The 14,601-nt window shown below is 37.3% G+C and overlaps 1 protein-coding gene across 1 annotated transcript; it reads right to left on the bottom strand.

Annotated features, from left to right (window-relative positions):
- Positions 1–645: 645 nt before the first annotated feature.
- Zip102B (Zinc/iron regulated transporter-related protein 102B) lies at positions 646–12,817 on the bottom strand. Its single transcript, XM_074109214.1, has 6 exons — positions 12,493–12,817; positions 10,673–10,871; positions 8,639–8,749; positions 6,077–6,215; positions 4,862–4,980; positions 646–3,038 (listed from the first exon to the last, which is right to left on the bottom strand). Exons 1-6 carry the CDS (start codon positions 12,586–12,588, stop codon positions 2,830–2,832), a joined length of 873 nt encoding a protein of 290 aa, XP_073965315.1. The 5' UTR covers positions 12,589–12,817; the 3' UTR covers positions 646–2,829.
- Positions 12,818–14,601: the final 1,784 nt, after the last annotated feature.

The raw sequence follows: 14,601 nt of genomic DNA, 5'->3' as shown, positions 1-14,601 counted from the left end.
ACTAGATGGCGCACTGTTGCGTGAGGTTTTTAAGTATGGCTTTCAAAGTCTGTTATTAAGTGTGAAAACAAAGTTTAGAAATAAAACATATTAACACCACCGACCATTAAAAATTTCGAGCATGCCATAGTGTTGCATATCCCGTTTTGTTCCGCTAAAGGGAGGACAAAGGGTTTCCGAAAGACAAAACTGTCTCAAAACACAGACATTCATTGCTCCGGAACGCATATTTGCCATAATTCATTTCAGATATTGCAAAAAATTCACAAAAATATTCTAATTATAAATAAACCCGCGTAGCTCACCCAAAAACTATGAGATTTGACATTTCGCCGACCTCACGCTACACTAGCGCCTCTAGCGGCGAAATGATACGCGATAGCCCTCATTATTATGTGAATCGGTTCTGCGGTTTAGACGTGAAGAAGTAACAAACAAGCAAACAGACTTACTAACTTTCGCATTTATAATATTAAGTGGGACAGATGTAACAAATAAAACTCATTGTTTGCCACCGAACTTAGTCTAGCGCAATGGGATAATTAGCAGGAAATGGAAATGGTCAATAAATGTTATGCAAATTTTGAAACCACAACTATCAAATAAACTTAATACGAACATTGCAAGTTAAATAAAAGATTGTTATAATCAGAAGCGATTTATTCATATTCACATATGTACCTAATTATAATTATGATAAAAGTCGATTTACAAATCACTATATACAAATATTATCATGTACGTCGTACGTCAGATGACCCATTGGTGGGTTTGTCAACCAATGAGGGTATCTGACAGAATTGAGGTTTCCTCACGATGTTTTCCTTGACAGTAAAACTCATGCACGCACTCGTGCCAAATTTCAAATGTAATTTCGCACATCAATTTCGCAAAACTCAGGGCTTTCAGTTATTTAATTAACACCTAGTATGTATTTTCTGTTTACAATACTCGACTTACACTAAACTAAAAACTTTGGGGCACAGCTGTCAACATGGAATGTACACAATATACAAAAGTCCCTGTACTGTACATAGTTACTAGCTGCATAAACGTAGCGATCGTTATCTAGTCGCATAATTTTTAAAATTCATAATAATGCTTGTCATAATTGTTGTTAGTCATAATTTTTCCCTGTCGAAACCGAAAATTTTTGCGGAAAATTTTAAATGGTCACATGTAGGACTCCATAGATTAGGTTAGGTTAGTTATTGTATAACAAACTTAGACAACTTAGTCTTATGACAAACATTATGACTTCCAACAATTATGCGAGCCGATATGAACCCACAAATGTGACATTTAGCTTCGGCAATCATAGTGTCTCTAGCTGTTGACTTGCACTTTCAATATGGAAGTAGGTTCTAGACTTTGTTCAGATCAAGTGCCAAGGACGGCTAGAGTTGCGATGACAGCCAAAACGTGAAGGTTAAACAAAAATCCAGGCCAGCCTAATGAAAATAACCCTAGATACGCCAGTGTGAAGTACTGTAGTCGAAACGTATTTAGGCCAAATGAGCGAATCCTTTATAGTACAAGATCCAGCCGTACAATAGGGATGTTGACACCACCAATCAATTGACGTACTTTTCATGAGCTGTCAAAACACAATTCTCCCATATGGAGTTGTGTCTTCGAATTATTTTTTAATGGTGTCAACATCCCTATTCTGCACACACGTTATTTTTAATCCTTGACGCGTGTTATAAATTTGACGCCCACGTATGTCTGTGGCAGGTAGCCTTTAGGGGTTTAATTTTTTTTTACTATTTTTAATAAACACTTAATTTTTTCACTGTATATTTTGTCATACTTACATATTTTATTCCAAAATTTGGCAGCCTGAGTTACAAATCGACGCTTACTTTGTCAACCTCGTATCTGGCCACATTGAATTGCTTTATAATCATCTATATATTAAGTCTGGTAGAGTGTTGATTTGTTGTATACAAATCGGGTAGATATGAGGTTGTAAAAGTAAACGGTCGAAATCTTATTTACTACACATAATTATGTTATTTCATTGGCACAGCCAAACAAAAGTGTTCACAAATATTTTTTTATTACCAACGCCGACAACAGTTATCTGCTACCTTTCAGTGGCGCCATCTAGCGATAACTTACTGACACAAAATCCTTTTCTTGCAATAACTCATAGGTAGTTCCATGAGAGTTGAAGTGAATGATTACACACAAAGTTACACGAAGTACTGATTGCATAAAAGGAGAACGAATGAAATGAATGAGTGAATGTTAAAATCCCGCTGTCATTAGGTGTCATGTACCTAATGAACGAGTGAAGCTGCGGCTACATGCAGTCGCTCGTAGCTCGATTGCAGCGATAAATCTGGTCACGTGACCACATTTTGAAGGTGATTTTGAATTTCCCGCGACTCAAAAAAGTAGTGTCAAGTCGCCGCGTCGAGCAGCAGCGACAAGATGGCTTCTTGCAGGAACGATCTTGGCCTTGGTAGCTGATTTCTTAATCTAGTAGCAGTCGTGGCAGTGGTACAAATAAAAGTAATTGGAGTTAATGAAAAAAATAAATAGGTAACAGTGTTTTTGCGATAAGCTCAACATTTTCAGCTTTATCGCTGTATGTCACGTGCCCAGATTTAACACTGGAAACGAGCGTCGAGCGATTTCATGCGGCCGCGTCCTGAAATGAATGAGTGAATGTCAAAATCCCGCTGTCATTAGGTACATGACATGTTCTTGTGTGCGTGACTTCAACTCCTGTGGCATTAGGCATTACCTACAAATTTCGGTGGCGCCATCTAGCGATATGTTACAGAAAACTCTTTTCTTGCAATAATCTCTCTCCAAGCTCTAATGCTCATGTCCCATGGTAAGGAAGGCCGGCAACATCGCGCCCACAGCCAGTATTACCACCTCGCAGAGGGGCAGCCCGCCGAACCCTTTGCCCCCCTCCTGGGAGGGCAGTAGCGCGTGCGTGTGCGACTGTTGCGTAAGTTCGGGGAGCACGTGGACCGTCGCCACGTAGAGGAATGTGCCGGCCGAGAATAACATGGCTATGCCTGGAAACAAATAGTAGATTGTACGACGAGACCATAAAACGAGCTATTACAAGCTTTTACTTAGTTTCACCTGTCCCGTTGTCTGTCTGTAATGAAATTTTGAAAGTTAAATTCGACCAACTGCCAGTAGTGGGATTGACTTGAAATTTGGCAGTAAGTTTCGTGTCGAGATGAAAATTAAGTATCTGATTGCTTTAGAAAACTATTATTTAAATGAATATAAATGCCCCGTAACTAATAAATACAACACGAGGAGGGTACGAGAGGGTAAATTAATACAGCCTCCAGCAGCCAATTATTTGGTTAAATAAAATTTAGTGAGGTGACGATAGGGTGGTTGACAAAAGTTTAGTAAACCAGTCCAGCAAAAAGCTTTATTAAAAATTAAAAGGGAATCTTTTTGTTAATTTCAATTAATTTTTACTTACGTTTCGCCAGTGCTGGTCATTTACTGGTTTTTCATGCAATAAACTTGTATTAAAAATGTTTTTTTTACAAAAAGCTTATTTTACCCAAGAAGTTCATATAGCCACCCAAACTTGTTCTCGGGTCTTGGACGTTTAATATGTATTTAAGCATGTATCTATCTATATAAGTTTGTTATAAGAAATAAGCTACTACATACAAATCCATACTAACATTAAATATAAATGTGAAAGTGTGTGTGTTTGTGTGTTTATATGTTTGTCCGTCTTTCACATTGAAACGGAGCAACGGGTCGACGTGATTTTTGAGACAGTGACAGCTATTTTTAATCCCGGAAAATACACAGCTTCCGAGGGAACAGCGCGCGATAACCAAATTTTACGCGGGCGAAGAAGCGGGCAAAGTCAAAGTCAAAGATTTATTTTTTCAAAAAGTAGGTAAGGCAAAAGCTAGTATATGCATAATACAAACATAACAATAATTTATTTATGTAAGCTAGTATGTGCTGAGAGTTAAACCATCACCACCATCAAGTAGAAGACTTGTCCTATTTGTTGTTGGAACGTGCTCGGAACTGAGACTTGAGGAGAAGGGTTCTTGGGGGTTTGGGCCCCATGCACAATGGCCAGGTGTATTGTTGGCTCTCAGAGCCAGCATTTGACAAAGCCATTTGCATTTACCACTTTTAGGGTTCCGTAGCCAAAATGGCAAAAACGGAACACTTATAGTTTCGCCATGTCTGTCTGTCTGTCTGTCTGTCCGTCCGTCCGCGGCTTTGCTCAGGGACTATGAATGCTAGAAAGCTGTAATTTTGCATGAATACCTATATGTAAACTATGCCGACAAAATGGTACAATAAAATATGGAAAAAACAATTTTTTTAGAGTACCTCCCATAGACTTAAAGTGGGGGTGATTTTTTTTCTCTCATCCAACCTTGTAGTGTGGGGTACTGTTGTATAGGTCTTTGAAAACCATTAGGGGTTGCAAGAACAATTTTTCAATTCAGTGATTTTGTTTGCAACGTATTCAACTTTATAAAGTGCAAATTTTCATTAAAAAAAAATCTAAATTCAAAACCGGTGGACGGAAAAAATTGAAACAATTCAGGATGGTATTAAGTATATCAAACTTACAAGGAAAACTATAACGGTTAAGTTTTATTGAGAATTATTAGTAGTTTAAGAGTAAATAGCAAAATACCCTTTGAAAAATATTAATTAATTTTTTCGTAATGGCTACGGAACCCTATTTCGGGCGTGTCCGACACGCTCTTGGCCGGTTTTTAATATGTCCCTTGCGTAGGGAAAATGAGCAAGCACCCATTAGGCTGACATGATCACCTGGAGTGTTCAAAGCCTCAACAAAAACAGGAAAAAAAGCTAGTATATATGTTACCGGTGGCGTTGAACTCGCTGAGCGTCTGTTTGCTCTCGTTGCCGATGCCGAAGTATGTGAGGAGCGCGAGCAGCGGCGCCGCGCACGAGAATACTAGCAGATGCTTCCTGATGCGGTTCCTGAAAGGGGGGGGGGATGTACTATATTGTGTGTTAAGGGCGGCAAGTAAGGATTTACGAACGAGAGTCTATTAAATACCCAAGTCAAAGACTGAGGGCTTTAAAAAGAGTCGATGTTCGTAATAATAATGTGTGTGTGTGACTGCTACAACTGTTGTATCTAATGATTTACGCATGCGAAGCCGGGGGTAAACACTAGTATTATAAATGCGAAAGTTCGTTTTGCTTGTTTTACCTCTTCACGTCTAAACCGCTGAACTGATTTAGTTGAAATTTGGCATACATATAGTTTGAGCCCCAAGGAACGACATAGGATAATTTTATCCCGAAAAATTGCATAGTTCCCGAGGGATAGCAATAAACGAACGAGCGAAAACGCGGGTAAACATTCGTATGTATGTATGTAAACTCTTTATTGTACAAAAGAAAAGAAACAACAATAAATTAAAAAAAAAAAAAAACCCGACTTCCTTAAAAATACTACAAAGAACAAAACAAGTCTTCTAGTGGGCTAGAACTTAAAGTTTAACAGTCGGGACCCATTAGGTAAGAATTTTTGAGCGTCACGATTTAAACGGGTCCCGACTGTTGAACTTTAAGTTAGCTACTTAACAAAGTTCTAGCCCACTACTTGTTTTCTTCTTTTTAGTATTTTTTAAGGCAGTCGGGTTTTTTGATTTTTTAAATTTATTGTTTTATTTCTCACTTTTCTGTGAAAATGGTATATTTAAATGGTTATAACCCATATATTTTTAGAATGGGCTAATTATTAGCTTTCATTTGATACCCCACTCGATGGGTTTGAATAAAAACATTTTTTGAAAACTTACAATTTGGCGCCAAAATCCGCCATTTTGATTTTTTAAGAATTTCATGTACCCAGTGTCAGTCGCGTCATTAAGACGAATCCAATGACGTATCATTTATCAAAATCAGTTCAGCCGTTGAGTAGTTACGAGAGGACATAGGAATAGACCTACATACATACATACATACGTGTCAAACACATAACCCCTTCTTCTTCGCAGTCAGGTAAAAACACGATTGGTAGAGTTTACCAGTATGTAAATAAATGTTTTTTTTCTGTCTCTCATACCTGTCGAGCCCCGCGTGCAACAGGAAGGTGACCAGTCCGAAGGCGGCGGGCGCCTTGTGCAGCATGATGGCCAAGAACACAATCAGCTCGACGTCCGCGTGCGCGGTCGTTGCGGCTGCCCCTAGCGCCACGCCGTCCGCTGGAAAACAAAACAGATATTGTTCAAGTTTTTTGCTGACTGTACTTGCTTTGCCATCCCAACTACATTTCCGTATCAAATTTCACATCGATGCTATTAACCGTTGAGGAGTTCCGTTCTGCGGAGACGATCCTGGCCGGACTACCAGGATGTCACTACCAGATTATTGTATTGTCACGCATTTAAGTAAGTACAACCATAAGTATACCATAATCCCTACCGATAGACTTGAGGCGCGCAAAGTCCTTGCCTATCTTTAAGTCTATGCTTAGGAGCACTGGACTGTCATTCTTGCGTAATGAATGTTATAGTTAGTTTATGTGTTGTTATGGTATCTATCTCCCTATCTATCTGTTTAGATTTGGTTGGTATGTGTATTGTATGTGTTAGTTTTATGTATTCTTGATACAGCTCTCAATCTACTGTAAATTGCACCACCTGCTAAAACTTATTCCTTATTTCTGTCCATTGTAAAGGTTGCATGGAAGAGATCGCTCTGACGCGATAAGGCCGTCTATTGCTTACCTTAGAAAATCCTATGTATATACTTGTGTTCTCTGTAGCTGTTTACTGTATTGTGTGCAATAAAGAGTTATTGTATTGTATTGTATACCAAATTTTGAGACAATCCGACTACTGGTTCATTTTTAATACAAGCTTTTTTTGCTGACTATACTTTTTGTTGTCTGTAGGTACTTGCACTGTCATCCAACTTAGATATGTAAGTATATAGATCAAATGTCAAGTCAATCCGACCACTGGAAGTGGGTCAAAATGAACTTACAAGATTTGACCCAGTGGCCTAACCTTGTTCGGTTTTTCAACTTTACTAACTTTTCTAAGTTGGTTTAATACGGTATTTGACTATTTTGTATATGTTTTATAAATTAAGACTACACAATGCCTGTTATCGAATAGAAAAACAATTTTTAAGCTACCTTTACAAATAACAAAGTTATATAAGTTTGAAATTCAAGATTAGACAGAGAAAGACATACTGGCATGTGACGTCACACGCCAGTAGCGCCATAGGTACTACCTGCATAGAGAAAAGCGTTTGAGAAAGAGATAGTTATTTAGATTTTTCAAAAAATCACTTTAAATCCAATTTTCAACCGATGTAAATTTTCTCTTCGCTAAACACTATCTGTATATCTATATTTTCATAATATTATTAAGATATGGCAAAATCAGGAGTTGTCAAATACCGTGTCGGAGATTAAAAATTTTAGTAAGCGATTGAACCATACGATTTAGTAATTAAATTACGAAGTCGTACATATACAATTAGCTGTAATTATACCCACGCTTTATCGGCCGCTTATCAAAGCGTCGCGTACGCAGCGCGCGCTATCACGTCCTATTGATTTGTCACGGAGACGATGATGTCGCCTTCTAATCTAAGCTAAAGCTGTTTGGTTAAAACTAAACAACAAAAAACCCACGACTTTCTTACAAAAATATATCAAAAACCGCTGAACCGATTTCGATGAAACATCGCTAGAAAACCTTATTTCAAATAACCTAGCCAACAAAAAGTTGGAAAACCCCCGACTTTGTCACTTCAAAGTTGAATATCTCAAAAACGGCTGAACCGATTTTGATGAAGCATGTCTATGAACCATCGCTAAAAAATCTGCTATCAAATAAAAAAACCGCATTCAAATCGGTCCACCCGTTCAAGAGCTACGGTGCCACAGACCGACAGACAGACACACATAACGGTCAAACTTATAACACCCCTCTTTTTGCGTCGGGGGTTAATAAAAAGGTGTAACTAGCATTTTCCATAATAATTTTCACTGTCAGAACACTACAATGTCAGTACTACGAGTATTCGTGCTGTGAAAATTGTACCTTATGGAAAATGCTAGTTACGCGGTATTGCAGCATCACCGACGATATCTCAAAAACGGCTGAACCGATTTTAATGAAACTTGTCTAAGAACCATCGCTCGAAAATCTGCTTTCAAATCAAAAAACCGCATTTAAATCGGTCCACCCATTTAAGAGATACGGTGCCACAGACGCTGCTGAGCTGACAACATTGCATTTTTGTTAGTTTTTCTCGATTATTCCATAAATATTGAATGAAAATTAATAATGTCTGATAAACCCTTCTTAATATATAAGTTAATGTGTCTACTCCAATAATTATTCGTTATAAACTTTCATTTCCTTTAAAAACCGGTCATAAACCTTAATTCGTTTTAAGGAATATAAAAGTCTAACACGAATAATTATTGGAGTAGACACATTAACTTATATATTAAGAAGTGTTCTATCAGACAACATTATTAATTTTCATTCAATTTTTATGGAATAATCGAGAAAAACTAACAAAAATGCAACGTTGCCAGCTCAGCTGGTATAAACGCTCTTAATAAACAGGGCAAGTTGAAGAAAAGCTTGTAATGAGGTACCTGCGGCGTGCACGACCAGTCCGACGGTGGCCGTCATGTTTCGCTCGAGCGGGTTGGTCGCGTCGTTGTACCGCGAAGACAGCTGGTCCACCAGCAGCATGAACACGAAGCCTGAGGGAGGTACGGATTAAGTCACCTCCAGTCTGTCTGACCCACTGTGATAATGATAGTAATAATAACAATGCTTTATTTAAACAAACAAAGAACACATTCACAAACACACACAAACACAACAAAATCAAAACAAAACAATAAACAGCTAACAAATAAAGCTCAGTAGTGCCTACATTTTTGAGCCGTTTGGGGGAGAAACCATGGGTCCTTGGGGTTTGAGTGCTTTTGATATTTTAAATCATTGTCGTCCAAATTGATTACGGATTCGGGTGACCAGAGGGCTGGCTTTTTTCTTAGCACAAAGATTAAGGGCAATGCTTAATACAGCGTGGTAATGCTGCCAGCCTTCTGGGCACCTTACCACCTGGCAGTGATTTTGGGCAACTTTTTTATTTATAATTTTAGTTTGTTTTATGTAGTTTTAGTTACCTTTATTTTGTTTTATATTATACAGGCATTGTGTGATAATAATAGATAATAATCATCATTTATCCCAACAAAAGGTTTAGCAAATAAAAACAAAAAAGACAAAAAATAAATACAAAAATGAAAACGCACGCACGCACACACATATTTAAAATAGATTGCACAGTGTTTTGTTATTGTTGTTTTTTTTTCTTTCGCTCCTTTAAATTACTATTATTTTTAATATCTTAGTATTAGTTACAGCCACCCCTGCCAAAGGGACCGGGCTGAAAACCAGCGCTGGAAACTAAAGCCAGCATTTGCTGAGACCGGCACCCATTGTCAAGGTGTAGACCAATTTTGTACCTAATTATAATATGCGTATTTTGTATCCACTTGTTTAAACTATGGCAATATAGTAGATTGAACAACAAGAGCATAAAATGAGCCATTTTACCCAAGCCGTTCATATAGCCACCCGAGCCGGTACGGCGAGGGTGGATAGACGTCGAGGGGAAAATAGGTTTAATGCTCGAGTTTTACACTCTGCTTTCCACTTAGATTACGAGGAAATGAAATAGCAACAGTGGAAACAATTGTTCACTTTCTATATAACTTTTATTTTCATGTATTATTGTATTTTTTTTTCTAGTTCTAGTTATATAAACTAAAAATTATTAAAAAAATCATGTAGAAACTTTTTTGATTTGTGGCTGTTGACACCTGATTACCTTGGTCTTATTATTATTATTATTATATAAATTATCAGGCAGGCAGTTGTAAGCAACTAATAGGTGCCTGCATCTAGCTGTTCCTTGGTCAAGTATTCTTTGTATTGTTAATGTGTTGGTCTAGCTAGTTCTTAAATTGGTTCACATTCAGTGCAGAGACTACATGTTCTGGTAGTTTGTTCCATGTCTTGACCACTCTGTTACATAAGAAATGTCTGCGAAGATTGTTGTGTCTTAGACGAAGATTTTACTTTATGCACTCGAGCATAAAAAGTCATTTTATGTCGCCTACATCCAGCATAAACACGAACTTTACGAGCATGAGAAGTAAAAAAGAGTTTTATTTTTATTATTATTAAAATATACAACACGATTATTGCAGACCAGGATACATAGTTTGTTAGTAATAATACATACGTCTTATTTTTATGTCTTGTTTTGTGTTGTCTTCATTATTATTATCATCATCAACATCATTATAAGCTGAACAATGTCCACTGTTGAACAAATGTCTCTTAGAACGCCACAATGAACAACACTTGCACCCACTAGTCGCCCATAACACTCACAATGTTGTCAGTCCTAGTGGAAGGCCTGCCAGCGCTTCGTCTTCTGTTTCGTGGTCGACACTTTTCTTCCCCAACAGTTACCTGTTCTTTGAGTGATTTAGCCCGCCCATTGGCACTTGAACTTGCATAATCTTCGTTAAATTCGGTTTAGCCTTTTGAGGTATTGAATATGTAAATGATGAATGGCAAACTAGCATGAGTATCATCAGACTTACCTAGCACCAATGAGATCCCGATGACAGTGTGCAAGTCATGTTCCTCATGCAGGGGCGGCTGCGCTGTGAAGTCCTTGGTGACAACTGTTGGGGCGGAGCGCTCGCTGAACAACGAGCGGACGCCTTCAGGGATGATCACAGCCAGGGCCGTGCCCACAAGCAGGCCTGCCCCAAACACTGTCACTTTCTTCAGCTTGTCCTACAAACAAAGGTTTTGTTTAGTCCAACTCGTTTGGTCTATCAACTATTTTGTACCTTGTTGTCATGGTTACATCCTCTAGACCAGGGCTCGGAAACGCGCGCCCCGTGACCCAGCTTCTTGCGGCCCGCGACTGTTTTGTAATATCACTTACAATACCTACCTACAATAGGTAACTAGGTAGATATCTATTAGGTACATAACCTAACCAACAAAAAGTTGGAAAACCCCCGACTTTGTCACTTCAAAGTTCAATATCTCAAAAACGGCTAAGCCGATTTTGATAAAACATGTCTAAGAACCTGCTTTCAATGAAAAAAAAACCGCATTCAAATCGGTCCACCCGTTTAAGAGCTACGGTGCCACAGACAGACAGACAGACAGACACACATAGCGGTCACACTTAAAACACCCCTCTTTTTGCATCAGGGGTTAAAAGTTAACTTACAAGTGCCTCTTCGCAAGACGTAATTATTGGCAACCTGTTTCATTTCGCAACTTTTCATTTCACAAACTCTAAATATTGTTGTGTAGATTAGGTTAGGTTAGGTTAGTTTTATAAAGAAAGAAAGAAATATTAAGCAGTTGGGAAATGAAAAGTTGCAAAATGAAACAGTTTGCCTAACATTATTCGCCAAAATATTAATAAACCCACACAGACAGAGATAGCATTTTGCATCCAGGTTAAAAAATTGGTTGACCCACACCCTCTTTGGAGGGTTGCAGTAACTCGCAAAATAAGTTTATTGTAAGCATCTGGATTTGGCAAAGCACAGGCTTCCTCTCAGAATGTGAGGGCTTGGGCCGTAGTTCACACACAGGCCCAGCACAAATTGAGAACTTCACACACCATTGTTTCTGCACAACACAAGTTACAGTACAATTACTTGGAGTTAACACTTGACAGATGGGCGTGCCTTCAGTCAATTTTCAACTTTGAGGTCATACAAATAAAATAGTTTTTACATAATCTGTAAATGTGGGTAGCGGTATACTAAAAATGGCTTTATTTGTATGACGTCAAAGTTGAAAATTGACTGATGGCACGCCCATGTCAAGTGTTAACTCCCAGTAATCATACTGTAACTTGCACAGTTTGTATTAGTTCATTTAAATTACCAGATTGACTTGAAATTTGGTAACAACATGTAGATAGACTGAAGGAAGACAATATCAGCGAAAAGTTAAAATAAACAATATTTTTTACTAAACCTTTATTTTTAATTGGTTCATTAGTTTCAGACTACCCCTGCACTCAAACAAACTAATCAACTTAATTTTTTTTATAACATTAGTAGTATATAGTAACATTCAGCAAATAGTTTTAGCTTCAATCACCATTATTGAGTTCATTCTAAAAAGTACTAGAATTTTTGCATTGAAATCATATCTTTACTGTTAATACAGCAAAACCATCAGTTAACATTACGTTCAAATGAAACTAAGCAACTCTTTTGACTGTTCCCTTGCGAAACTATTACAAAATATTGCAATCATTGCAAATAAACAGACTGTAACAGAAAAATACGAACACAACAGATGTTAAAAGTGCGCTTGACTCTGCCCTTTTAAATTACATTTAACTATTGTAAAACTGAAAGTTTAACTTTGTTTTACGTACCTCAGACATGCTGACATTCAAGGGTATACTGCCAGCTACATAGGATCCCACCAGCATCACCAGTGCCAGCAAAATAAGCACCCAAGTCCCGTCCATTGCGCCGTATTATAAAACTTAATTTAAACACGATAAAAAACAGAGGACAAGTTTGTTCTGAGAGGAAATGAGTTATAAGTCTTATCTAGTGTTTATATTTCATGGTTTAACTGACTAGTAATACAGCTATAACTGTAATTTTGTTATAGTTCGTGGGCACTCATCACGTATGGGTCAATTTTGGTTTTTACATGTTTTTGACAGTTGAACTGACAACACGACAGACGAGTATTTTGCTCTTCGGAAACTAGATCACATTGCGAATGAAGCGGTCCGAATTGTGCTTAGAGTTCCTCTGATGAGTTTATTTAAAGTAAGTTAAATTCAATTTTGAAAATATTAGTACAGTACTATGATATGGTAGTATGTATGCACAAGCAGTGTAGTTATTTACATGTATTCATTATGTATTTTTGTTTATATTTTTGTTATATTGAATAAATAATACTTCCATGCAAGCGTTTATTAACAATTAATATTTTTTTTTAGTTTATTTTTTTTTAATTTTTTAGTTCTAAAATAATTATGGTATTTAAACAATGTCTGTATGTATGTCAATAAATTATATCAATTAGATCGTATAATGCAGTGCTAGATAGATTTGGACCGAAATTTGAAAAATTGTTTCATAAGAAAATACTTATGTCCTAGCTCTATTGGAACATTAAATAAGAATCGTACACTGCTACTCCCCGGTAGATGGCAGGCAAAAATAAATATTTTAGGTACAAAAAAATACGATAGCTAATCTCATCATAAAGGCAGTCTTAGAGACGGTCACATGGAACAAATTGTATCCACAAGTTCCACTAACAACGCATTTAGTTATGTATAATCGTCGATGATATTGCAATGCCGCGTGACAACAATGGCTATTGCCGCGTTCTGACTAGCTAGAGACAATTTTTGCTGCAGAGCGTTAAAATGAATAGTAGATTGTACAACAAGAGCATAAAACGAGCCATTTTACCCAAGACGTTCATATGAACGGTACGGTGAGGGTGGATAGACACGTCGAAAAGAAAAATAACGCCGCCAAAAAAGACAACTAAAAAGTAAAAAATAATTATGCACTACCTCAGATAATACAAACAAGGACATTCGTTTATGTATTAACCTTAGCGGTCCCCCGACACCGACGACGCTTAGATAAAAAAAAATACTAGGTACTTATACTAAATTAACTTAGGCTAATTTTGCGGGAAATCGGCAGTCCCCGCGGGAAAGGGAAAAACGAATTCTTCGCAGATGAAATCGCGGGCAACAGCTAGGTAGGTAGTGCATAATTATTTTTTACTTTTTAGTTGTCTTTTTTGGCGGCGTTTTTTATTTTTTGCTGCCGTTTTTTTTGTGTCGGGGGTTTTTAAAATTTTTAATTTGAGTTTTTTTATTTCATGTTTTTTAAACTGGTATATTTTTTTTTTAAAGTGTACTAGTGTGTTGGATATCCTGTCTGCAGCATCAGCTCATACTTTTGCCACCATTGCATTGTATGTAGAATCAAATACTGATGGTTTTACTAAGAGTGTACCTACTAGTGTTCTGGATATCCTGGCTGCAGCATCAGGCCGAGAATTCCATAATCTTGCATAGTTATATAGCATACTACCCATCATGCGTCTAAGATTCCTACCACAGCGAACAAAAGAGCTGATGATTTTGAAACGGCTGAACCGATTTCGATAAAACATAATAATATGTGATGTCTTTTGCCCGCAACGAAAAGATTTTTTTTATCTATCCTATGAGAACTATGCAATAATTCAAAAAGTCAAAAAGTCAAAAGTGTTTAATTTAAGAAACAGGTGATGGCTGCATAAATACAGAAATGTTAAATTTTTTCGTGTTGCACTATATTTTGCCAGTTGGCGTACAAAAACATTGGCTATTAGCCAGATATTATTATTCTATCCTTAAACATTGGCTATTAGCCAGATATTAACCTATTATACTTATATTTTGAACATTACATTAGATAGGGTTATATGAACAACATTAGTTCAGCAACTTTTA

Source organism: Choristoneura fumiferana, chromosome 28, assembly GCF_025370935.1.
Source record: "Choristoneura fumiferana chromosome 28, NRCan_CFum_1, whole genome shotgun sequence".
NCBI classification, from domain to species: domain Eukaryota; kingdom Metazoa; phylum Arthropoda; class Insecta; order Lepidoptera; family Tortricidae; genus Choristoneura; species Choristoneura fumiferana.
The sequence above is the reverse complement of the archived record's forward strand: the minus strand, read 5'-3'. Positions and strand labels throughout refer to the sequence as shown.